The 26,236-nt window shown below is 37.0% G+C and overlaps 1 protein-coding gene, 1 long non-coding RNA gene and 1 pseudogene across 3 annotated transcripts; all 3 read left to right on the top strand.

Annotated features, from left to right (window-relative positions):
- The first annotated feature begins 372 nt into the window (after positions 1-372).
- Positions 373-25,854, top strand: LOC105061090 (DNA-directed RNA polymerase 2B, chloroplastic/mitochondrial). Of its 2 annotated transcripts, none has more exons than XM_010945043.4 (19): positions 373-1,549; positions 2,416-2,628; positions 2,736-2,869; positions 2,954-3,020; positions 3,129-3,187; positions 3,704-3,821; positions 4,522-4,635; positions 4,794-4,925; positions 5,023-5,439; positions 7,174-7,224; positions 16,380-16,450; positions 19,532-19,616; positions 20,448-20,600; positions 20,737-20,811; positions 22,132-22,221; positions 22,313-22,360; positions 22,502-22,634; positions 22,713-22,816; positions 24,973-25,854. In XM_010945043.4, exons 1-19 carry the CDS (start codon positions 596-598, stop codon positions 25,081-25,083), a joined length of 3,129 nt encoding a protein of 1,042 aa, XP_010943345.1. In that variant the 5' UTR covers positions 373-595; the 3' UTR covers positions 25,084-25,854. The 2 variants fall into 2 exon arrangements, with proteins under 2 accessions (XP_010943345.1, XP_010943346.1); XM_010945044.3 differs by having other exon boundaries at positions 374-1,549; positions 22,502-22,616.
- LOC140857868 (uncharacterized) lies at positions 5,446-6,803 on the top strand. Its single transcript, XR_012141262.1, has 2 exons — positions 5,446-5,739; positions 5,773-6,803. It is a non-coding gene; the product is annotated as an uncharacterized lncRNA (long non-coding RNA).
- On the top strand, positions 7,249-8,916 carry LOC140857866 (uncharacterized; annotated as a pseudogene).
- Positions 25,855-26,236: the final 382 nt, after the last annotated feature.

Below are 26,236 nucleotides of genomic sequence, written 5' to 3'. Positions count from 1 at the left end.
CCCTCGTGGTGTTCGCTGGTCACCACCCATCGATAAGTACGCGCCGGTCGCTGGCCATCGATGAATACCTGTTGAGAGGAGGAACAAATGGAACTAGAAAACATCAGGAATGCGATTATCATGTTACGGTCACAGCCTTCGCCGCCACCTATCGCGTGATTAAACATTCGTCATTGTTTCAGCCTAAAGTCGGCATCCTGTTGCCAATCGTCATGTAGATACCCTGATCTTTAATAATAATACATCCATCTCCTTCATGTTCTTGCCATCGGAAAGAGAAACAAAAGGTGTTGAGAACAAAAAATCGGGAGCGTGGTTAACAAGTCAGTCAGTAGTACAAAATATCTCCGACCTGATAACGAATCACGGACGTCCACTTCTCCTCCTATCACATGCTCTCGTGCTCAAGTTCGTGTGAAATAAACGATGCGGGGTTTAGAAGGGGTTTAGAAGGGCGAGTACCAATCCATTCCCCTCTTTTGTATATTTCTATTTTTTTCAATTTTTTTCTCCCAAACTTCTTCTTTCTTCTCTGATCACATGAGCTCGACTCTCCCAATGCCTCTCCTCATTAGCCTTCAAGATTCGAATTTTAATGAACTGTAACCTGACCCTCATCTTTCCACCAGTCGATTCCCCCAAACCCCGCCCCTCTTATCAAATTCCCAAAGAAACCGACCATTTCCCACTCAAATCCAGCGATATGTGGAGAATTTTCGCGCAAACAGCGTCAAATTCCTCGAAAAATCTACGCTTTTCTGCAGGTCGTTCGCTCTCTGCTCTCCGGCCCATCTCCAGTTTCCTGGGTTTCACCCAAGATTCCTTCTTGTGGGAGAAAAATCGGATCTTGGACCTCAGACCGCCTTTCAATTCTCGGTTTTGTGATATTGGTCCTCACCACAATGGAGAACTCTGGCCGTCGGTTGGGTACTCGAACTGCCCAATCGGGAAGCTTTCTGGTTTCTTGGCAAATTCCAGGGGGTTTGCTGATGTTGCCGAAGCTGTTGCTTCTACCGACTTGGATGAAGAAGCCTCCTCGATCGAAGAGATCCAAAGCCTCCTGGAAGAGACGAGCACAGTTGAGGTGGCTGAAGATTGGAAACTAAGTGATCGTTCGGAAAAGCTTCCTCAGAAGGCGCAGCGAGAGGAGCCGAAGAAAGTGAGTGGAATGGGGGCCAAAAAGTATGCAAAGCTCCGGCAGAGGCAAATAAAGATAGAGACTGAAGCTTGGGAGCAAGCAGCTAAGGAGTACAAAGAGCTTTTGCAGGACATGTGTGAGCAAAAGCTCGCACCGAACTTGCCATATGTGAAATCTTTGCTTTTGGGTTGGTTCGAGCCATTTAGGGACAAAATTGCTGCGGAGCAGGAAAAATGCAGGGAGGTGAGGAATCGAGCGGCATATGGGCCGTACATTGGTCAGCTTCCAGCAGACATGATGGCAGTGATTACTATGCACAAGCTGATGAGCCTACTGATGACTAGCGGCAGTAATGGGAGTGTTCTCGTGGTGCAGGCTGCATGCCAGGTTGGTTCAGCCATTGAGCAGGAGGTAAGTAAGATTTACTTGATGTAATTTTCTTTGAATAATCATGTCTTGTGTTGTTTTTAGTTATACTGTTTATTTTCTTAATATTGGACCTTTCAAATTTCTGGAATTGCGAAGATTGAGATGCAGGACTCGTTCTTGAGGCAAGGGAAACAACTTAGTCTTTTTTTTATTTTTTATTTTTGCATGTTTAACATTTTAAGAATAACGAGCCAAAAAAATTGTGTTACCTACTTCCCCCACTTGGAAAATTTGAATAGATGGTTCACTCTTCTTCTTTTTAGTTGCAGGAATTTGTGTCTTCATTTTACTAAATCTACAATTATGTATGCATGATAAGTGATGACTACTTGAATATCTTCTCCATATTGAATATATCAATGACCACTGGCAAAACATGTATCATTAATTTCTTGAGGTTGGTAAAAAAAAAAAATACAAGACTTTGAACATGAACAAGTGTTCAATTTTCTTGTTGTGGATTGTGCTTTGTCTTAGTCCTGGAGGTAGGATTTTTTATTTATGTTTATTTAATAGTTCATAGACTAGTCAACTTATGCTAGGAACCTTCAGAAAGTTATTGATTAAAAGAAGCTTGCAAGATCACAGAGTATGTGAGCCTTTGTGTAGTTGGATCTAATCTCTGAAGTTTATATAGCTTTTGAATATTTTGAGCATAGATATCTATTTATTGCTTGGCTGAACTTTTCTTGGTTATATTTCTTGGTTTGTTCTTGTTCTAGGTATGACTCTACTTTCACCTTATGTCACATTTATTGTCTCTTTTGGAATATTGCGATGCTTTGTTATTGATTGTTCTAGTGTAAGGCATATATACATTTTATAGCTGTGCTGTTGGTGTGAATCAGGTTAAGATCCACAGGTTTTTGGAAAAATCAAAGAAAAAGACCAACATCGATAAGAAGAGTGGAAGTGCAGAAGTTGATAATATAACTAAAGAGCAAGAGCTTCTAAGGAAAAGGGTTACAAATTTGATGAAAAAGCAAAAGCTGCAACAAGTAAGAAAAATAGTAAAAGGACAAGATGATTCCAAGCCATGGGGTCAGGATACTCAGGCTAAGGTTGTGTAATCTTTTGCAGCTACTTATCAATTTTTTCTTTTGCTTTTTCTTCCGTTCTTGCACATTAAATATGCCCACTATTTTTTATCATTGTTATTATTAATTAGGTTGGGAGCCGATTGATAGAATTATTGGTGGAAACAGCTTATATACAGCCTCCTATTAATCAGCTAGCTGATAGTCCACCTGACATTCGCCCTGCATTTAGGCACTACCTCAGAAATGTCCAAAAGGAACAAAAGTATGCAATTGGCATAATTGGAATTCGTAGTTCTAAGTAGTTGGCTGTTTTTTGTATAACATGCTGATGTTTCATCGTTAACAGGAAGATCAGCAGAAGATATGGGTTTATCGAGTGCGATCCATTAGTCCGACAAGGGCTAGATAGAACTGTAAGGACATACTCTTTCCAACCTAGTTGTATATTATTTTATACATCGTTTACTCTTTGACAATGCTTGCTTGGGAGTGAGTCTTAGAAATTGCTGGTTATTTGGCAGGCAAGACATATGGTGATCCCTTATATGCCAATGTTAGTTCCCCCTATAAGTTGGCAAAGGTATGACATCCCAAGGAATTTGTCCTTACCTTTTTATCAACTCCAAGTACAACTTAGTTGCTTGTAAGCTTTTTAACAGATGTTATTCTAGATTGTTGTAGTAATTACTAAAGTTCTAGTAAGTCATTGCATCCCTCTTCCCCAAATTAATGTTGATTTTGAGTTAATAATTATCATGTGTAAAAATAATCATTCTAATTTATCATTTAGTGCTTTAATAAAATGATATGCAAGATTTTTTTTAGAGAATCACCCAGGATTTGAACCCTGGACCCGCTGAAGGTCAAGCCCTTGGGAGTAAGATGCCAACCAACTATGCTACAGTTGTTGGCAAAATGATAAGTAAGATATCTCACTAGTATTCACAAGAAATTAGCAATAGCAGTTTGATACTATCCCATGCCATCGACTTCTAGTGGATTTGGTCTAGGGGCATGATTGTCATACATGTATATATAATGTATATACGATATGTTTATATATTTTTCTACAGTATTACTGTTAAATCATTGACAGATATGACAAAGGAGCACATTTGTTTTTACCATCATATGTCATGCGTACCCATGGATCAAGACAGCAACGTGCAGCAGTTAAAAGGGCTCCAAGGGAACAAATGCAGTTGGTTTTTGAGGTTTGCCATTTTACATTGATTGCATCATCTTTCATTACTAAGCAAAATTTAGAGTGGTACTTTGTATTCACAATTTCCTGATAGTGTTTCTTGATTTTTTTCCCCCTCCTGATTCTTTGGAGGAGATCTTGCATTTTCATTCTTCTGTTGAATGGTATGTAAGTGAAATTTATGTCTATACCGCAGCTGTTTTTCTGCATCTGTGTAATCTTTTTCAAGCCTGTAGATCATCTCTGTATATTTTTTCTGCTTTGGGTGCATAACTTATGCCTACTGATATGAATTCATATTTAGTGTATTTGATTATGCAGTCATAAAGGTATTGCATTTTCACATTTCTATTGTTTTTCCTCCATCTGCATCAGCATATGCATAATGCGATCCATGCGTTCTAAAAACTTTGGAATTTTGGCACTTTCTTATAGTTACATGTTGCCTGCAATTCAAGTCAGTAACCTAATTTAGCACCATTCAGGCTTTGCTCATGTTTCTAATTGAAAGTTAATTATGTTGTGGCTGTTAATTGGGATCGTTCTAAAAACTTCGGAATTTTGGCACTTTCTTATAGTTACATGGTGCCTGCAATTCAAGTCAGTAACCTAATTTAGCACCATTCAGGCTTTGCTCATGTTTCTAATTGAAAGTTAATTATGTTGTGGCTGTTAATTCATTTTTTGAATTAATATTTAATATTCTCTAGGCCCTGGATACACTTGGCAATACCAAATGGAGGGTCAACAAAAGAGTACTTAATATTGTAGACAGAATATGGTCTAGCGGCGGTCGTCTTGCCAACTTGGTTGATCGTGATGATGTGAGTTGAATCTATTTTTTGTTTAATGTAATGTTCCATAGTTAATCTAAATCTTTGCTACTCTAATATACTTTTGATTTGACTTAAGGCCATTTTGGTAGCTTGGTACTTATTTTCTTGATATCCAATCATTTTTCTCTGATCTTTCTGCATTGTAGAATCCACTCCCAGAGAAACCAGAAACTGAAGATGGTGCTGAAATAAGAAAGTGGAAGTGGAAACTAAAAGCAGTGAAGAAGGAAAATAGTGAAAGGCATTCTCAGCGATGTGATGTGGAAATCAAACTTGCTGTAAGGAGTTTCATCTTGATGCCATTGCAATATCATAGTTCTTTATGTTAGAGGCCTGAAGTTATATACTACACCAACTGTTTTTATTTGAGAGCAGGTAGCCAGGAAAATGAAAGATGAGGAGGGCTTCTACTATCCACACAACCTAGACTTTAGAGGCCGTGCATATCCTATGCACCCATATCTAAATCATCTTGGTTCGGATTTATGCCGAGGAATCTTAGAGTTTGCGGAGGGGCGTCCATTGGGAAAATCAGGCTTGCACTGGCTGAAGATACATTTGGCAAATTTGTATGCTGGTGGTGTGGATAAGCTATCATATGATGGCCGGATAGCATTTACTGAGAACCACTTGGATGACATATTTGACTCGGCAGATAGACCGTTGGAAGGAAGAAGATGGTGGTTAGGTGCAGAAGATCCATTTCAGTGCTTGGCTGTTTGCATCAATCTTGCAGAAGCATTAAGGAGTTCATCACCAGAGTCTACAATTTCACACATCCCTGTGCATCAGGTGCTTTGAAAGTTTTAAAAATAGCTTTCAATGGTGCTTGATATCAATGCGAGTATTTTTAAAAGAAACAAAATTGGTCATATTTTGTGAAAAGCTTAGGATTTTTGGCTGGCTCCCTTTAGGAAGCAGAGAAAGTCATGTCTTCAAAACCCAATCCCTAGGTCTAAGTCAGTTGCGAGCATGTGGGCTGTGACATTGTAATTGACTGTTTAAGTGATTTTAAAAGAAAAAAATGGTCATATTTGATCAAATAGAAAAGATTAGGATTTCTTTAGGCCTTTATGAAGCAGGGGAAGTCATGTTTTCAAAACCCACTTCCTAGGTCTATGTCAGTTGCCAGCATGTGAGCTGCCGAATTGCAATTGATATCCCTCTTGATAATTGTATCCGTGAATGGGGCTATCCATGTATCATTCATAAACAAACAGTGGGAGAGAGTGGTTTCAACAAAACGGAATTTTAGGGAACTGTTCTTTGCACTTCCAGATAGACCTGAGTGCTTCTCTCTTCTCAGATCTGCTTTTCAGATTAGTAAATCATGTAGAGCTTGTTAATGAATATGGCCTTTTTTAATGGGCTTTTGGGTTGTCTTAATGGTCTTGTTAGCTTGCAAGTTTTGGGTATAGCCAGTTATTATGAGCATCTGGACTTTCTGAACTCGGCCATTTTTATGGGAATCTCAGTGGAGAGACATTTGCTTGCATGTGCGTCTGTGTGCATGCTAAAATGCATGAATATTGTTGAGGATAATTAGAACATATGAGGTGGATTAGTTTCTGAAATGTCATTTATGATGCACCAAAAGCTGACCATTTTACCCTAGTAATGTTACACTATCAAACAATGTTTGTGCATCAGAAGGGTTCTTGGTCCACTCATCATTTTGTTAGAATTTAGGCTCTTTGGCACAGTTCTTTCCAGCTGTCTACTCAACCAATGGTAATGAGGATAATGCACAAATCCAAATTGGTTACTTTTCGGCCTTCGCTTGAGGATGTCCTTTTTCCTTTTCTTGTTTATTTTGCTTTTGCTGCCCTTGTCCTGTTGATCCTTAACTCAAAATTATTGCTTCCAGCTGAATGTTTTGGGACAGATATTGCACCAAAAAAATGAAACATGTGTATGAAGTGGAAATTTTGCAGAAAATTAGTTTGAAAATCATCTTTATTAAGTTTTTTCTAGTAAATAGTTTGAAAGTCATTATTGTTAAACATGTTAATCATTAAGTTCTTAAAATCATAAAATATTGAGTAAAAATGTTATGAATAATTAGGACACTTTGACTGACAAGTTCCCTCTTTATAATGTACTGAAAGAATTACATGTCAGCACCCTCACAGTGCAATCCCCCACCCCCCACCCCCCCCCCAAAAAAAAAGGAAAGAAGAAAAAAAGAAAAATTCAATTATCCCCAACAAGGCAGAGCAAAGTTCCTTTTACCTGGAAATATTATATTCCATTTTTGGAGATAGAGAGAAGTAGAGAATTAAAAAATCCATGAGAAATCTGAAAAATGTGACAGCCTTGGATTTGGAACACTTTGTTGGTTTCTCACTTATCCAGCCAGTCTTCCTTAAATTAGAGCTATGCTGGTTTCTCACTTATCCTAGCCAGTCTTATTTACAAATTAGGCCAACATTCTTGTTGCATATCAGGCCATGTGGAAGCTTTTATTGCCATCTTGAAGTTATTGAATGGAGGTATATTTAACTGTTAAGATTTCATTTTATTCAGGATGGTTCGTGTAATGGTCTTCAGCACTATGCAGCTCTTGGAAGAGACAAGGTGACAATCTTTCTTAGTTACAGTCTTGCTAATTTATCAGCAATTCTTTCTGATATTGATTATTAATCTGTTGAAGTTTGACTTATGTTAGAGGATTTTTTTTTAAAAAAGTTCTTGACTAATGATATTGAATTTTTCTTAATTTATAAAATTGTTATTGGTAATATGACCTATGGTTCCAAAACTCGGAATTCATTATGGGATCAGGAATATCAATAAAAATGACCTAGGTGAGTCAGCTCAGAAACCTGGACAAGTTATTGTTAGTAAATAAACTTAATTGTACTATTATTAGTGTTGGAAGTCTAAGAGTTTTGGAAGTCCAAGAGTCATATAGAAACTTCTATTATCTAGAATATGCATGAGTAATTATGAGTTAATCTCGGAATATGGATGTGACCTTTGGGAAGAAGTATTATAAATGCATATTTAGTGATGTATTGTGTCTAGTAAGTTCCCCTAGTGGCTATAAATACCCATGGGGCCATTTTGTAATGCAACAATGAGCATTTTGAGCCTTTGAGTATCTTCAAAATATATAATATTATTTTATTCCAAGCCCATCATTCTTCCTTTGATAACTTCAAAGTGGTATCAGAGCCATAATGTTCACCAATAGTCTCCTCCAACCCTCCTTTCCTCGCCTCACCAAAACAAACTATGAAAATTGATGCTTGCAAATAAAGGCTCTACTTGGGTCTCAAGATCTTTGGGATCTAGTAGGAGAAGGCTATCAAGAGCCAAGAGAAGGGGAGGCTCTCACCAATCCACAAAGGAAGTCTCGAAAGAGGGATAAGAAAGCCTTATATTTCATCTATCAATCTATAGATGAATCAGCCTTTGAGAAGATCGCGGCGGCAACCACTTCAAAGCAAGCATGGGAGATTCTCCAAAATTCTTATAAAGGAGTAGAGAAGATGAAGAAAGTTCGCCTCCAAATTCTTCGAGACGCATTTGAAGCCCTACAAATGAAGGAATCCGAATATGTTTCGGATTATTTCACAAGAGTCTTAGTCGTTGTCAATCAATTGAGGAGAAACGGCGAAACTATGGATGACACCAGAGTAATAGAGAAAATTCTGCGCTTATTGGATGTCAAATTCGACTATATTGTGGTTTCCATCGAGGAGTCAAAGGATTTGGAAGAGATGACTATAGACGAGCTTATGGGTTCCCTACAAGCTCATGAAGAAAGATTCAATAAGAGGAGGCAAGAGCCCTTGGAGCAAGTTCTTCAATTCAAGGTTTCTTTAAAGGTGACAAAGAAGACTCCAAGAATGAAAGGAGTCAAAGAGGTCGAGGACGAGGTCGTGGCCAATGGAGAGGCCGTGGATGCGATCGAGGACGTGGAGGCTACAATAGCAAAGAGGAGTTAAGCCAAATTTCAAAAGGAGGACGTGGACAAGGAGGCTCATCTAGAGGTAGAAGGTATGATATTTTCAAAGTTCGTTGTTTTAATTGCAACAAACTTGGTCATTATGCTTCAGATTGTTGGTATAATGATGCTAACCAAGTTGAAGAGAAGGCTCATTATGCAAAAAAGAAAGAAGAAGATGGTGATGAAGTCTTATTGCTTGCTTGCAAAGAAGATGACACCGGTGAGCAAAATATGTGGTTCTTAGACACCGGTGCAAATAATACATGTGTGGCTATAAGAACATGTTCACGAAGTTGGATGAATCGGTAAATGGACATGTGTCTTTTGGTGACTCTTCCAAAGTAGACGTGAAGGGCAAAGGTAAAATTCTTATTCAATTAAAAGATGGAAGTCATAAATTTATCTCTAATGTTTATTACATATCAGAGATGAAGAACAATATTTTGAGTTTGGGGCAACTTTTGGAGAAAGGATATGATGTGCATATGAAAAATAGAAGTCTATTTTTGAGAGATCAAAAGAATAATTTGATAGCCCATATTCAAATGACAAAAAATAGAATGTTCATGCTTAACATCAAATATGTTGATACTAAATGTTTGAATGCAAGTGTGAAGGATTGCCATGGCTTTGGCACTTAAGGTTTGGTCATCTTCATTTTGGTGGCCTTAAGCAACCATCAAGCAAGAAGATGGTGAAGGGCTTACCACATATTGACCCTCCAGAACAATTTTGTGAAGGGTGTGTTCTTAGTAAGCAATCAAGAAAGAGTTTTTCCAAAGAAGCTTCCTATCATGCAAAGAAGCCACTTGAACTCATCCACACCGATATATGTGGGCCAATTTCTCCAACATCTTTTGGAGAGCATCGTTATTTTCTAACCTTTATTGATGATTTTAGCTGAAAAACTTGGGTGTATTTCTTGAAGGAGAAGTCTGAAGCATTTTTCACATTCAAAAAGTTCAAAGCTTTGGTGGAAAAAGAATGTGACTACTACGTCAAGGCCTTGCGATCCGATTGTAGAGGCGAATTCACATCCAAAGAGTTCGAACATTTTTGTGAGGAGCATGGCATTCGACGGCTCTTGATGGCACCCTATTTCCCCCAACAAAATGGAGTGGCGGAGAGAAAGAATCGAACTATTCTTGATATGGTTCGAAGTATGCTAAAGACGAAGGTCATGTCCAAGAAATTTTGGACGGAGACTGTAAATTGTGTGGTCTACTTGCTCAATCGATGTCCTACCAAGAGCCTAGAGGACATAACTCTACAAGAGGCATGGAGTGGAAGACAACCTAGCATCTCACACTTGAAGATTTTCGAGAGTATCGCCTATGCTCATACCCCAGATCAAAGAAGAATGAAGCTTGAAGACAAGAGTAAAAAGTTTATCTTTATTGGGTATGATGCTCGATCTAAAGCTTATAAGCTTTTTGATCCAAAAACTAAAAAGATTCATGTTAGTAGAGATGTGGAGTTTCATGAAGATGGTATGTGGAGTTGGCTATCAAACAAAGAGCTATTTTATGAAGAGAAGGAAGAAGAAAAGAAAGAATCAAAGATGCATTTTGAAGTTTCTTCACCACCTTCATCTTCACATTCTAGAGTATCACCTCTTTTGGATGATAGTCCAATGCAAAGGAAGACAAGGAGTTTGCAAGAGCTATATGAGGTAACAAACGAATTTAATCTGGTTTGTCTTTTGGCTAACAATGAAAATATTTCTTTTGAAGATGCAATACAAGATAAGATTTGAAAAGTCACCATGGATGAGGAGATCAAAGCAATAGAGAAAAATGATACTTGGGAACTTACTACTCTCTCCGAAGGCCATAAATCTATAGATGTTAAATGGGTTTACAAGAAGAAGAAGAATGCTCAAGGATATATAGAGAAGTACAAAGCAAGATTGGTAGCTAAAGGCTACAAACAACAAGCTGGTATTGACTATGAAGAAGTGTTCGCTCCGATTACTCGCATGGAAACTATAAGATTGCTCATCTCTATTGCAGCACAGTTCAAATGGTCAATTCTTCAAATGGATGTCAAATCAGCTTTTTTGAATGAAATTTTAGAAGAAGTCTATGTGAATCAACCCGAAGGGTATGTGAAGAAGGGTCACGAAGAAAAGGTCTTAAAGTTGAAGAAGGCGCTCTATGGCTTCAAACAAGCATCTAGAGCATGGAATAGTAGAATTGATGCATACTTCAAAGCTAATGACTTCATGCAATGTCCATATGAGCATGCCTTATATATGAAGAAGAAGAATGAAGATATATTGTTTGTTTCTTTATATGTAGATGATCTTATTTTTACAGGAAGCAACCCTCAAATGTTTGGAGAATTCAAGCAAGCTATGACCCTAGAGTTTGAGATGACAGATTTGGTGTTTATGTCATATTTTCTCGACTTAGAGGTCAAGCAAAACAATAAAGGCATCTTCATTTCTCAAGAAGCATATGCAAAGGAGATTCTTAAGAGGTTTAAGATGGAAGATTGTAAGCCAACAAGCACCCCTATCGATTGTGGAGTCAAACTATCAAAATTTGAAGAAGATAAGGTGATGGATCCTACTCTTTATAAAAGCTTAGTTGGAAGCTTAAGATATCTCACATGCACAAGACCGGATATTCTATATGGAGTTGGCTTATTAAGTCGTTTCATGGAGGAACCAAAATCTAAACATTGGAAGGCCGCAAAAAGAATTCTTCGTTACATCCGAGGTACTATATCTCATGGATTAATGTATTCTCTTTCTTATGATTTTTGGCTTTTTGGTTATTCGGATAGTGATTGGGGAGGAGATTCGGATGATAGAAAGAGAGAGTACAACTGGATTTGTTTTCTATATGGATGATACGGCATTCACTTGGCTTTTTAAGAAGCAAGCTATTGTGATTCTTTCTACTTGTGAGGCGGAATATGTTGCGGTATCTTTATGTGTCTGCCATGGCATATGGCTTAGAAGATTGTTACAAGATATCTATTTCTCTCAAATTGATGCTACTAAGATTTAAGTGGATAGCAAGTCGGCAATGGCATTAGTAAAGAATCCAGTCTATCATGAAAGGAGTAAGCATATCGACATTCATTTTCATTTCATAAGGAGCATGTAAAAGAGAAGAATGTGGAGTTAACTTATGCGAAGACTTATGATCAAGTTGTTGATATCTTCACCAAGCCACTTGTAGCAAATCATTTTTACAAGCTTAAGAACTTGGCATGAAGGATGGAATACAATTAAGTTTAAGGGGGGGTGTTAGTAAATAAACTTAATTGTACTATTATTAGTGTTGGAAGTCTAAGAGTTTTGGAAGTCCAAGAGTCATATAGAAACTCCCACTATCTAGAATATGCATGAGTAATTATGAGTTAATCTCGGAATATGGATGTGACCCTTGGGAAGAAGTGTTATAAATGCATATTTAGTGATGTATTGTGTCTAGTAAGTTCCCCTAGTGGCTATAAATACTCATGGGGTCATTTTGTAATGCAACAATGAGCATTTTGAGCCTTTGAGTATCTTCAAAATATATAATATTATTTTATTCCGAGCCCATCATTCTTCCTTTGATAACTTCAGTTATGATCTGTTTTGACTCATAAAGCAAGAGTACTCTAGAATCATCATATGACCACATGAGAAGTATCTCACTACTATTATTAATCATGAAAACACTTAAATATTGTTGAAGCTCATATTATCCTTAAAAAAAGTTTATGAAGATAAATCCGAAATTTGGTCATCAATCATCTTATAAATCTGGAACATCACAAACATCTGGCATTGTAAATACAAGATAAAACTTTAACTTAATGTTTCGGCAAACTTGAATGGTTGTTGGTGCTGGAGCAATTGCAAAGGTTGAAATGTAAAATGATAACCAGGTAATGACTACATAGCAAGAAATGGTCCAGCTCCCCACTTGACATTTTGCTTCAAATTGTCAGGAGTAACTCTAGACTTTTTTTAAGCTCTTTCAATTCTGAACTTAAATTTTTTTTCATATGGTCTTCCTAGTTCATCATGTGAAGGAAAGATTCGAAAACAAGAAGAATTCAATAGGATCTATTCCATAAAATAATCATTTTCTTTGAGGAAGTATAATTATGCGTGATTGTAGTGCAATCATTGCTCCTAAATTTTTTCTGCTTCTTCTTCAATAACAAAAGCAGGCAGGTTTTTGCTCATACTTTAAAGAATAAAAACAATCAATTTTTTTCTTCATAAAAATTTAAATCAAGTGAATATATTATCATTATATGTAACCTAAAAACTGCAAATTTATTGAAAATTACTAAGAAAATAATGCTACAGTAGTGTATTATTCTAATAGGATAACCAATGATGCACAAGATAAAATACTTAATAATATATTAAAAACTCATAATCCAACAATTGTTTATACTTTAAATGGTAATATGCTGGAGGGTATTTATACTTTAAATGTAATATGCTAGAGGGTATTTTCCATTACTAAGCATTCGCATTATCCTCATAGGCTATCGAATATTGTCACCCTTGCACTTCATGAATTTATCCTTCCATCTTAGTAGTATCTTTTTGTAGTTGTCCTAAAGCGAAATCTATCCAATAATGATTAACACATTGTTAGTTTCTGCATACATAGACATTTGTTTAGATGCCTAAACATTAGTATTTAAATTTTTAAATAGTGCTTCATCATTCTTGTTGCCCTTTTCTTCTACATCAAATGTCCAGTCATCACTTGGATGCTCTAATAATGTATTATTGGGGGATGTAGATTGTCAGGTTTCTCTGTCTATTTCTTCTTCATAACATACTTCATATTGAAAAATCAATAAATTTTTCATTTTTTGTGCATTAAGTGGTTCATTTTCCTGTATTCAACTTTATTCAAGAAAACAAAAAGAAAAGTTAGTGCATTAAAATATAACTTAAATATTAAATAAATAAATATTCGAACATGTCAGTTGATGAAATGGAGATTTAAAAAACTAACTATACTGTTGCTTCACATCTGTTAGAAGGATTAGGTTCCATGGGTCAATAGACTCAATACTTCAACTAAGCAAATTGTAATTTGAGGATCCTATGAATAAGTGCTATTAGAAGAAAAATGAGAATGGCATTGAGATTTTGGACGAGGTCTAATCATAAACGGAAGAGAGATAACATATTAATTTTTCCCGAAGAAAAGTTGGAACACTTCTAATATTCTGGATTACAGAAGTATGTGACTATAAAAGCTGCTGCTGCTGGTGATGATGATGAAGTTGTGAATCCCAAAAGTCATCTGTAATACTTAAAGAATAGAAGCATGTTGCATAATCAGGAACATTTTTAACTACTTTCTTTGCTTCAGTCAGTTCATCAAAATGCCGGAATGGACTTGTCTCGACTGACTTTTAAGTTGTCTATTTAACTTTATAAGTTATACCTTCTGTCAAATTTTGTTATCTCCAACAACATCTTCCACTAGTAATACCCTTTGTCAGCTTTGAGTATTGAGATTTTACATAGTCATCAGACATCAACATTTGTCCAAGTGTTTCTTTCTGTTCAAGCATTAGAAAGCAATAAAATTAGTCACAAATCTACCAGCAACTGGCCTTGATATTTCCTTTCCATTCGTGGGCCTTCTTAGGATGCTTAATACTCATGGATGATTGTATATCAACTTTCTGAATTTTTTTCTCCTTTGCTCTACCTAATCTGCCATTAGCTTATTATAATTGTCACGACCAAAGTTTGCCGTCTCGGTATCGGATTCCATACCGTTACCATCTTATTAAAGTGTTAGTATGCTTGATATGGGAGCTGGTTCGGCATATCGAGTGTTGGTACACCCCTCATACTGTTTATTGGTTTAGTACTGATATGGTACAGTATGGTTGGTATGCATCAGTACCAAACATTGATTATGACATTGTCCTAAGCAGCGTTCGTCGAACTGTCCCGAACCGGATGGTTTTGGGCATTCCAAGCCATATCATTAGCAAATTGGGACGGTTCGGCTAGGCAAATCGAAACACTAGACGAGAGAGAGAAAAAGAAAGGAAGAGAGAGAGGAGGGGAGGGAAAGAGGGGATAATGCTATCGAAGACTGGCAGGTGGCCCGTCGAGGCCATCAGAGGGCCGCAGAGACCTCCGTGGCTTGGTGTCACCTAATAGGACGTTTAATCAAGGGAGAGGGGGAGTGATAGTATCGGAGGGAGGTGCAGCTGGTGAAGAGGCCATCGGATGGCCATCGTGGCTACCGAATGGCGAAAAATGCGTGGGTGGAGCCACGATTGTAGAACAGGAATGACTGTCTCTATTCGATTCATTGCACTGCTTTTAAAAATGGCGATGAATAGTAAAGCTGGCAAACCTATTGCCAGCTTCACTGTAGTTGGGATTTTAAAAAAAAATCTTATGAAATAGGGATGATCGTCCTGTTTCATGCTCGCAGTGCCGTAGGTTGTGATTGCACCGTCTGACGGCCATAGCAGCTAACTGGAGGACCTCCGGCGGCTTTCTCTCCCTCCTTTTCTATCCCTCCCCCCTCTCTCTTACTCTCTCTCTCTCTCGGCCAAGATTTGGTAGAGGAAGCGGAGGCCTTGGTAGCCCTTCGAGCGCGCCCGTGGCCGGCCGGCTTGTGGCCACCGCTGGCGTCTCCTCCGGCCCCCCTCTCCCTCCCCCTCGCCACCCCCTCCCCTCTCTTTTTCTCCTCCCAAGTTCTCTTCTTCTCTTTTGTGTTGGTTCACATAGGTCCGGTCCGATATAGATCCGTACCGACTCGTACCATTGGCCGGCCAGCATAGGTCTCGATTCCGGTTTTGCGGACCTTGGTCCTAAGTTTACTTTGTTATGTTATAGATGTTGTTTAAATCAGAAATATCTATGTACAGTTATTTAAATCCATAATAATGGTCATGACAAAAACATCAAATTTATTTTTCCAAAGAAAACTAAGCTAAGCTACATGTCAACTTGACATAACTATTACAACAGTTTATGATAGTTTTGGATCAAAGTTTAATCACACACATTGGGATGAACAGGACTGGCGTGGTATGACAAGGGGACAGCTTGCTTTTGCTTTTTGAATCCACAATGGCACTCTCCTTTTCCTGATAATTCGCTTCTTTGGCTTGCAATAGCAAATTGTTGTAGGAAAGGTTACTAGGAAAAATTAGCAGTGACTACAAGGTTTTTTTAACTGCTTTTTACCCAATTTTGCCAGTCAATAAGGGTGAACTAAGAAAAGATCGATGGCATTTGTAGATTCTATTATTACTTCTTTTTACTCTTAGTCTTCTTGCTTCAATATAATATCAAGAGTTTGCATTATCGAAAGGTGAGGTGCATGCATTTTGTGAACTTTTCTACTCCACTCGACCAAAAATTGTGTCTTAAGGAGGGACAGAGATCTAGTGACTCACGACATGAAGAGGCAGAAAAAAGTCATCTTCCCACTACATTTTTATGATGCTTGTGGCCTTAGCACACAGGTGAGGAGAAAATCCTCCATGTCCTAATTTTGCTTACTGTAAGTGTGTTATGAATATAGTAAAGTACATGTATCCTCTCAAATAATGAAGAAACTTGCATTTACACCAAAAAAATTCTAATAAATGAATATTTAGAATACCTTTTCAACAAACTACTTTTGTAGTTTTCCATGTGATGAATAATCTTACTTGAAAATAGTATTCTCGTTATTTTTTGTGCCTTAACTACTATGCATTGGTTAGGATTATATTGCTTTATTTTTAATTTCACTTTCTTTCTAACTTTGTCTATGTTTAGTTAGGGGCTATCTCTGTAAACTTGGTTGCTGGAGAGAAGCCTGCTGATGTTTACTCTGGAATAGCTGCAAGGTATGTTGTTGTGTCTTTATATGCAACTCCTTCACCAAGTCTTGCTTTAATTGATGACTTTGTAGATGTTGGAGTGTCTGGGAAACTTATTGAGTGATCAAGATTTCTGGAGCAATTCTTACTAGAGGTGGACTTCGCTTCTCGCAAGAGAAGAGAATATCTACTCCTCTTGACTCTAAAATCAATAATAAGGAATCAAAATCGAAGTTCCACATCTTTGATCGTGATCTATGTGACAAAGAGTGCCTAGAAATAAAAAAATCATATCTTTTAATATTCTCTAACTTATGCATCGTATGGACACAAAAAATGGATGGTTTTCATTTTCTTACTGCACTAAAATACTTGATGAAGCTTTTAAGTTGAGAATCCACCTTCTTGATCATGACCTAGACATGTTAAAACATGTATAAATTGAAAATCAATGGTTTTTCATACTTAGATCATAGCAAAATTGTCTCATATCACTTTAACCATTCATTCTGTGTCTATATAATGCATATGTTGAAGACCACAAAAATAAGTGATTTTTGGTTTCCAGGCATTTCTGATGGTATCATTGTTGATCAGTGACATAGATCTTCAATTTGGATGCCCTGCCCATTATTGATTTTGGAGTCACAGTAGATAACCTCCCCTCTCAAGAGAAGCAAATTTCATCTCATTTTATTATATAATAAAAGTTCTGACGGTTTTGCTTTTTGTCAGACATGATGTTTTGCTTTTAATCACTCCCTCTGCTATTTGATCATATTTGTCTCTATTGTGACATCAACAAGGTGAATAGTGCAAAGCAAAAACCCTAGGACGTCTCTAAGTTACTGCCTTGCTGTGGAACTTAAGTTTTACAGATTCAGGATTTTGTGGACAAGAATGAAATCATGGTAACTCAGGTAGCCTTCATGAATAACCTATTAAACCACTGACGAATATGCTGACTGGAAAATTGTAGCCCTAAATATACCACATTGGCTAATGAAATGAGAAACTTATGATCTGACATAAAAGAAATCTTTATCTCCTAGTAGGTTGGTACCAGTGTTTTAAGTCTTATACCCAATGCCAATAGCTTCCTGCTATGGGTAGGGTTAGTAAAGTATGCCCCATATACAATTTGTGAGTACTAAGGCATACGCACCAAGTCCCTATATCATACCAGTACCATTCAGGATCAGTATGATATGCACTGAAAAAAATTATGATTATTTTGTTGTGAAAGCTGTAAGGGTTATAGATCGGTGAAAGGAAGAGTAGTTAACATGCTTAGTTTAATGATTGATAGTAACGAATAGCACATCCTCTGATTTTAATAATTTAATCAAAAATTTGATGCATGTTGGGATCTGTGTGGTGGGCCTGGTTCCTCATACAATAAATATACTCCTAGTATTCTTGAGAAAAGAGCTTATAAGCACCTGTGAAACTCTCCTCCTATGATTATCTGAACTCCGAATATGCATCGGCATCTTTCTAGCTCAACTAATGGGTTTAGGCTAGCCTGAGGCCTGTCAGATATACCTTGGCCCTTGCCTTACTTGATACAGGCGGAGGCAATTCAAGCTTTTGACCAAGCCAAACTCCACTTAAATCAGATTTTTCAGCTGCATATGGGTTGCTGTTGGCCTAACTTGAAGTCTGAAGTTGATTATGTATTTATATATACATACATTCGTTAGACTATAGGTGCACTTCTCATGTCATGAACTATTATTTGGATGGGCATACATAAGATAGATGGCTATAAAGAAAATGTATCTCTCCACCATGATATGGCCCTCGCCACCAACGTGCCCACCATGCAGTTTTAGGTGGAAAACAAAAAGTATCAATCAAGGTCAAAAAAATAGAAGAAATTTAAAAGCAAGCAAAAAAAAAAAGGGGGCATCATTAAAGTATATTATACTGCTTGGACCTTTAATTGTATTGTTTAAATAGTTTTGTACTAAGACTTCAAAAGAATTACTTAAAAAATAATGTCGCAAAGCATGTTTATAATGTAATAGATCGTATTATTTTTTTGATGGCAATATAATGTGTGTTAATCTAAATGCAAGTACTGTTTTTGTATTGTACCCAAATGTATGTCAAAAAATTCACTTTTTTAAAAACCTTGTATGGTGCTCCTAGTTCTTCTTAAAATTTGCAAAAAAAAAAAAAAAAAAAAAAAAAAGGTCAAATGGAAACAAACTATTTCTGGACATTTCAAAATCAAGGGATTGACAAAAATGTAAGTACAATAAATCAGCTTACAAAGATATTTTTGGTCAAATTTCTGAAATTACCCAATTTTTCGATTGATCTGTCAAAACCAAAATGTTTAGGTTTCTGTTGTGGATTTTAGGCAAAATTTAAGCGGCTAGGCCATAAATTTTAGTTGAAGTTTTCAACTTTGGAAGGAGGCATGGGAACTTTTACTTTGTTCCCTGGGATAAATTTTAGGTTGCTCTTTCAGATTTATATTGGTGTGTATTTTGTTTGTGTTTCTTCCTTCTAATGCTATTAATTATGTTTAAGGATCTGCCCTCATACAGGATTCTGTTTATGGTTGACCTCTACGTCCATGAACTAATGGATCAATAATCTCACTTCTGAAAACTTTAGAATATTGGAATTTAGTGGTTTTGGAACCCTGCTTAATATCTGAAAGAGCACAACAATATTGCAAAGCTTTAAAATCCGACAGCCTCTTGGAAATAGTTACACTTCACAGTTGTAAACATGCATTTGATGCTTCCCTAATCTTTCATATCACTTCTGCTTTTCCCAGGTTTATCTACGGGAAATTAACAAATCATTAACTGACTTAAGTGCTGAACATCAATTTGCACTTGCATAATTGCATTTATGCTACACAACATGTACTATATAATATCAGGATTTGAACTAAGAAAGATATTAATATGGTAACTGCTTATTTGGCTAAAATTGTTGATATATTGGTGCATTTTAGATGTTAATTAACTCTATAAGACATTGACTATTCTGCATTAGATAAGTATTTGAATCTGATAGCAGTTTTACCATATTTACTCTTTCAACAGAATTTGAAACAAGGAATATTGATTTTTTTTTTTTATTTAGAGTACGTGAAATCATGCAGAAAGATGCTCAGAAAGATCCAGCTATGGACCCAAATGCATCTCATGCTAGACTATTAATTAATCAGGTCAGAATCTGGTGTTTCCTCCTGTTTTCCTTTGATTTACAATTTTGAGGTCTCAAAGTGTTTCACAATATTTCAGAGTGGATTGGGGTTTTGGTGCAAGCCAAAGCAACCATGCTTTGATAAGCCAGACACTGTTGAATGTTTAGTACTAGATTGAATGTGGTGGAATTTTTTTTCATCATACAATATTTTTCGGTGGTCCTATAGAGCTTTTTTATGGTTTGTTCTTATTGGATTGGTTTGGTTGATTTCTTTCTTTTTTCCCCCTATCATCTTACACCGCAATCTTAAGGATGATTTGGTGGAAAGAATACTCCGTGTCACAGAGCCTGACGTGCATCTAATGCATATTTGAGTCAGGGTGAAACTGGAACATAAGATAAATGGTCTGTAGCTCTTTGTATATGTCTGCATATGTACTCCCCTTATAGATGCAACCTGATTTTGGGAAGTTGCCATGTTGAACACATCCACGAGCTCATGTAATGCCCTTCTATGTCTACCATATCATGTTATATCATGCAGCTATTAATGGCATACCTGTCTCAGATATCATTTAGCTGCAAATTTGATAGTTCTTGGTAATTTTTCCTAGTTGTATAATTTGAAGGATAATTAGTACATTCTGTCGGTAGGTTTCTCCTTATGTAGATAGAATTTAGATGCTGATCCTAAAATAGAATTATGTGACACAGTTAATAATTTTATATATAGAGAAGATTGATAAGAGATTTTAAAAACATTTCCTTGATCACTCTTTTATATTGGATAAGTATGTGAGAAGTAAATGGCAATGTTCTTTGCTAATTGTTTGTCTTTAATCAACTCTAGGTGGACAGGAAGTTGGTAAAGCAGACTGTCATGACATCTGTCTATGGAGTTACTTATGTTGGTGCTCGTGAGCAAATAAAAAGAAGGTTGAAAGAACGGGGTGCTATTACAGATGATTTGGAGTCATTCAGAGCATCTTGTTATGCAGCTAAAGTAAGGAATAGGACGGTGCTATCTCTGAATGCTTGTTGAGTAACTTATATTATATATACTATTGCATGGAATATCTGGCGGTTTTGTCATATGTTATCAGGAAATAATCTGCTTGTTTATTTCTGTTGATGAGCAGACTACTTTGACTGCTTTAGGAGAGATGTTTCAAGCTGCACGCAGTATCATGTGCTGGCTTGGGGACTGTGCAAAGGTTTGTCCTTTTGTCGATTTGATTTGAATGAGAAAGATATCATATGAGTATATTTTCCATGAAGCCAACCCTGATAGTTGGGAGGAGGCTGGATGCTTATGATTGTGATTTGTATGAGAGACATTAATATATATGTTTTCCGTTCATGCATGATATTATATGTTATGAACAGATTACCAATATGAAAGTAAGTTGCCTCTTCTTTCCTCCTCTCTCTTTTTTGTTTTTTTTTTTCTGTTGGGGGGGAGCGGGGGTGGAGAACTTCCAAGTAATTGTACTGTAATGCTTTAGGATGGAGATCCAATGTAGATATGAGTTCAGCTGCAGGAATATTGACCATGAAAAAGCCGCAGTCATGCTAGTAGGCCATTTCTAGCTGTTTGGTTCTAAGTTGTACTGTCGTTCACTTACAATTATCTCCCATTTTCAGGAGCAATAGCAGTTAAAAGCTTGGAAGTTGCTTACTAGAAGTTGAAACTGACCATGTTTAGTTTTAGAGCAACTGACCACATGCAGTTAAAGACTGTTAATCCATGGTTGACCATAGTTTACCATGCGGTATTGCCACTTTCAAAAACCACTCATCTTTGAAAATCACATCAGGCCTGTTAATTATTTAACTGGATTGGATGCAATTCCCAATTGTTTGTTAAACAATAGTTGGCATTTGGCATACTGCAACAAATGGCTGTGGCTACATGAATTTGGCTAAATTGTTTAGGTGCAACCTAACATCAGCAAATGATGAAATCACCAGAGTTAGTAGCTTGGGACAATCACAACCAAGTAAATTCTCTCACCATCCCTCCACCCACCACCCACCCCCTTGTCCAGCTCACCTCCCTCCAATTCTTTGCTTCAGCTATTCTTTTATTCCACTGCCAGCCACCTCTAGGTTCTCCTCCATTCCCATCATCATCAACTCATCATTTTTCTGATCCTCCAAGAAGTGCCAGACCTTCCCTCACCATCTCCTTTGTCTCCATTAATGCCTGACGAAAGATTTCAGCCTTTATTCATGTCCCCATCATTTTGCCTATTTTTTGGATGTGTGTGTACTGTGTATTCTTATGAATTCTATATGTTTTTGCTTAAAGCTGAATGTTTCTAATCATTGTTCTTTTATAACATCTAGACTGTAATCTTTTCCATTTGAAAAAAAGTTTTATGTAACCTATGCAAAGAACATGAACCTACACCATATTGTTTTCTATCAAGCTACCCTTCTTTTCCAACTGTTATGCTCAGACAAACTTGCTTCTTGTTGAATGTTTAGCTTGCTTTTGTGACTGTAACAAAACTAATGACTGAGTTTAACAGGTGATTGCTTCAGAAAATCAAGCTGTGAGATGGACAACACCACTTGGACTGCCAGTTGTTCAACCATATCGCAAATTAGGGAGGCACATTGTAAGCACTAATTATTTTGATTGCCCTTAGTTTATATGTCAGATTTTGCATAAACAAGAAACTGACAGCTCTCTCTCTCTCTCTCATGAAGATTAAAACTTCTCTTCAAGTTTTAAGCTTACAACGGGAAACTGACAAGGTAGACCACTGCTCTTTATGAAGCTTCCTTTTTCTTCCATATGTTGAGATCTTATTCTGGCACCTATGCCTAATTCCGAAGTATTAATCTGACATCATCTTCATGTTTTCATATCCTGCATTCTATCTGTTTAATTTGTAGATCATGGTGAAGAGGCAAAGGACAGCCTTTCCTCCAAACTTTGTTCACTCCCTTGATGGGTCCCATATGATGATGACTGCAGTTGCCTGCAAAAGAGCAGGACTGAATTTTGCAGGTTGCCTATTTTCTGCTGGTATTACATTCTCTCAAGTAATGTTAACCGACATGAGTGTTATTTTTATCTCAAGCCACTTTTTTCTGCCAATTGCAGGAGTCCATGATTCATATTGGACACATGCTTGTGATGTTGACGAAATGAACAGAATACTTCGAGACAAGTTTGTGGAACTCTATGAGATACCAATACTTGAGAATGTAAAGTATCTTTCACGAACTTACTTGAGATCAATACCATTTCCATCTAGGAGACTTGCAGTTGTTTTTTTCCCTTTCCTGTGTTTACAACAAGAAGCATCAAATTTTATTATGCTAAAGAGAGTAAATCAACATTTCCCCTCTCAATAGAAGATTGAGGTAGGTAACAAACAAAACAATGAAGGAAAGTTAATAAAAGGAAATCCTAGTAAAGGGACAAAAAACAAACTACAAAATTCTTTAGCAAAAAATTAGAACATCCTTGCAAGTCCAAATACCAAAACAAGCAAACAGTTCTCCCCCAACTGCAATCCAAATCCATGTAAAATTTCTAGAAATTATCTTGCTCTTCCACATCACCTATGATAATGACTGAGACCCAGGTCTCCAATCTGAAACAACCTACAAAATACGAGAGGGAGAAGTCCTAGCATAAAGTCATAAGACATTCAGGAGGAAAGGTAATTGAGCCACATCTTTAAAAAAAATGCATCCTTAAATCTGATGAAGCTGAATGAAATAGAATTTTCATGGCAACAGAAAGAGCACTAACTTCTGTTGTGGGTTTCTCGCTTTGCAAGTGGAAACATTTGGGTAGTATAGTTAGGACCTGACAGATATACAAAGAGTAATTGTTAGTTTTAAATGAAGAAGATCTTTGACCTTTGATGTGTAAATTATCTGGTTACCAATTCAATCATCTACTGTAGTTAGTTAGTATGAACAAATGCTACTATTATTGCCTGAATCTGCTATTTAGGAAGGTTCCTCATAAAGACAGCACAGAATAGTCCATCTCTACCCTCAAAATTTCTCATCCATGGTCCCCAATCGCAAGCAACAGTCAAGGAAAAAAAAATCTGAAAAGGAATCTTTGCAGATAATATGTCTGTGCAAAACCTCCTTTTACGATTTCATCTGGACAGCAAGCACATACACTATCAACTGAATGTCCAAATTTTTTTTCAGTATATTATAAATTAGCCTATCCTTGCTTTGGTTCAAACCCTTCTTACCCCTGTAATATCTACTATGCAACATCATTTTTTGGAGTCCATCTAAATTACAACTAGAACTCTGTGAATGGGGAAGTCATACCTGTCCCTCTGAGACCCTTAATATATAACAAACCAACCATTTTCTCTTCATGCATCCATACGTCCATCAAAAAAATAAATAAATACCATTATCACTTTAGTATCTAATTTATTTTTCCGACAAAAGATCTATTTTTCAGTTTATCAAGCTTAGAAATGACTTTTAATGGAGCCTTAGAAGAAAATGTTTCTACTTTGTGACCTGATAAACCGGCACCACTCTTAAGGCTTCTTGCATACAAGTCCTACAATAGCTGTACGTCTAAGACTTGCTTTTAAGCCGGTGCAAGTCAAAGAATTAAAAATATAAGTTAGCAAGCTTAAACAGATCATTTCTCGAATTTAAAAAGTATTATCCAAATAAAATCAGTTAATCCAGTGTCCTACATATTTAGATCTGGTAATTGTTCCCTCTCGTAGTCTTACTTAGTGTGTTTATATTGCATTTACCCCTAAGCCCCTCACCCCAGTCCCCCCACCAGCATGCCCAATCCACACAGACACCCTTCAAAAGTGAGAAAGAAATAGCCCAATATCTTTGCATCTTGACTTAAAATAAAAATTTGTATATAACAATTGAACTTCTAAGAGCTGGTAGGGTGTGCCTAGGTCCAATGTTAAGTGGGAAAAAAGCTTTCACTGGATATGGATGCAATATAGTTGGACTGCAGGGTTCGTGCACAAAGTTGATGGGAATGGATTTGTTCATTCGTGTGTTAATTGGGACATGTGTCATGCTCCTAGTGTCTCAAAATTGAGCTGGGCTGCATTTGATGCTGAAGTGTAAGCTCTGTCACTTGGACTATAGGTTATTCATAATCTAATTCAGTGCCTCATTTATTCTTGTTTCCTGGCAACCGATGATACCTATACAAAATTTTTTAACAGCAAAACCTTTAAATGATTAATTTACCAATCTTTTGTCAAAACTATTTACATGTGAATGACCAAGAGACAATGGATTTACTAAGGTTCAGTTGCCTATGTACATGATTGTTTCAACAGATCTTGCAATGCACATGCCTACATACCTCTGATGTGTTTCTTTCTGCTGTGCAGTTGCGAGAGAGCTTTCAGCAATCTTTCCCTTCACTAGGCTTCCCACCATTGCCAGAGCGGGGAGATTTTGATTTGAAAGATGTTCTGGAATCAACATATTTTTTCAATTAACCCGGCACACCGTCCACCTCCAGATTTCTTCTCTCATCATTTGGCATTTATGTAGCAAGATCAGTATCTGCATCATGGTAGTCAATTCATTTGACTATGGGCATGGCAACATGAAAGGTGGAATTTCCATGAGCTCCTCAAAGTTTCATATCAGAGTACCACATTGCCATTGTAAATATGTCAGGAAAATGTGTTTTGAACATGGAGACTGCAACCCCTACCCCACAAATCTTCCCTGACAAGCTTTTTGCCATTAGCTTGAATTGGGGGGAACATCAGTTTTCACCAGCAGATGGTGCAGGCTTGCTTTATGCTATGTAGTTCAGAGCAAAGTTCAGGGAAGGAAAATAGCGTGTTGTCCATCCACTTGTGAACAAAGTATATGAAGCACAGAGGCTGAAAGGATTACGTTTCATTACCAGTTTTATGGCATGCAAATTGGAGCAAGAGTCAGAATAGCTGGATGGTGAAGTATGAAGTGAGCGCAACATGCAAGTCTGTGCACATAGTTTAGTATACAATCCCGAATTTTCGCACGTCTGATCTAGTCAACATCTTATCTTTTCAACAAAAATGTTTAGTAATGATATCGAAGGATGAGATTAGGATAGAAATGATGGAAACCTGAGAACAAACAGGGTTTTCTTGTAAGATGAGGTTGATTCTTACCTCCCAAATTTTGTATATTTTGTGTATTCGCATGATTGATCGGTCCCATCATACCAAGATTAACATCCCAACAAATGATTATAGGCTGGTTCAGTATCCAAATGGAAGTGGTTGTATGATGTTTCGTGGCTGTGTCCGAATCAGGTTAAACAATAAGAGAATGCGTGCATGCTCTTAACAGTAATAACCGTTGGCGGAAGTTGCGTGCAATAAAATAAAGTTTGATGTTGCGTGCTTCATTAGTATCTTATCAGCTAAAGTTGCGAAGTTTTCAAGCAAATAAAGAGGAAGCTCTCATGTATCAGTCATACAAGTACTTCAATGTTGATGGGCAACGGCAGCAGGTTGGAAACAGAGTGGAGAACCAAGGCATGGGATGTTCCTGTTCTCCTACACCATATACAAAATGCTTCACACACAAAATAAAAAAAAAAAAACCAACGTACTTCTGTCCCTTCCTTTAAGCTCTATCCGTATGTCCCAA

The sequence above is a fragment of the Elaeis guineensis genome, chromosome 1 (assembly GCF_000442705.2).
Source record: "Elaeis guineensis isolate ETL-2024a chromosome 1, EG11, whole genome shotgun sequence".
NCBI lineage: Eukaryota > Viridiplantae > Streptophyta > Magnoliopsida > Arecales > Arecaceae > Elaeis > Elaeis guineensis.
Note: the sequence above shows the minus strand (reverse complement) of the source record. Positions and strands in the feature narration are given on the sequence as shown.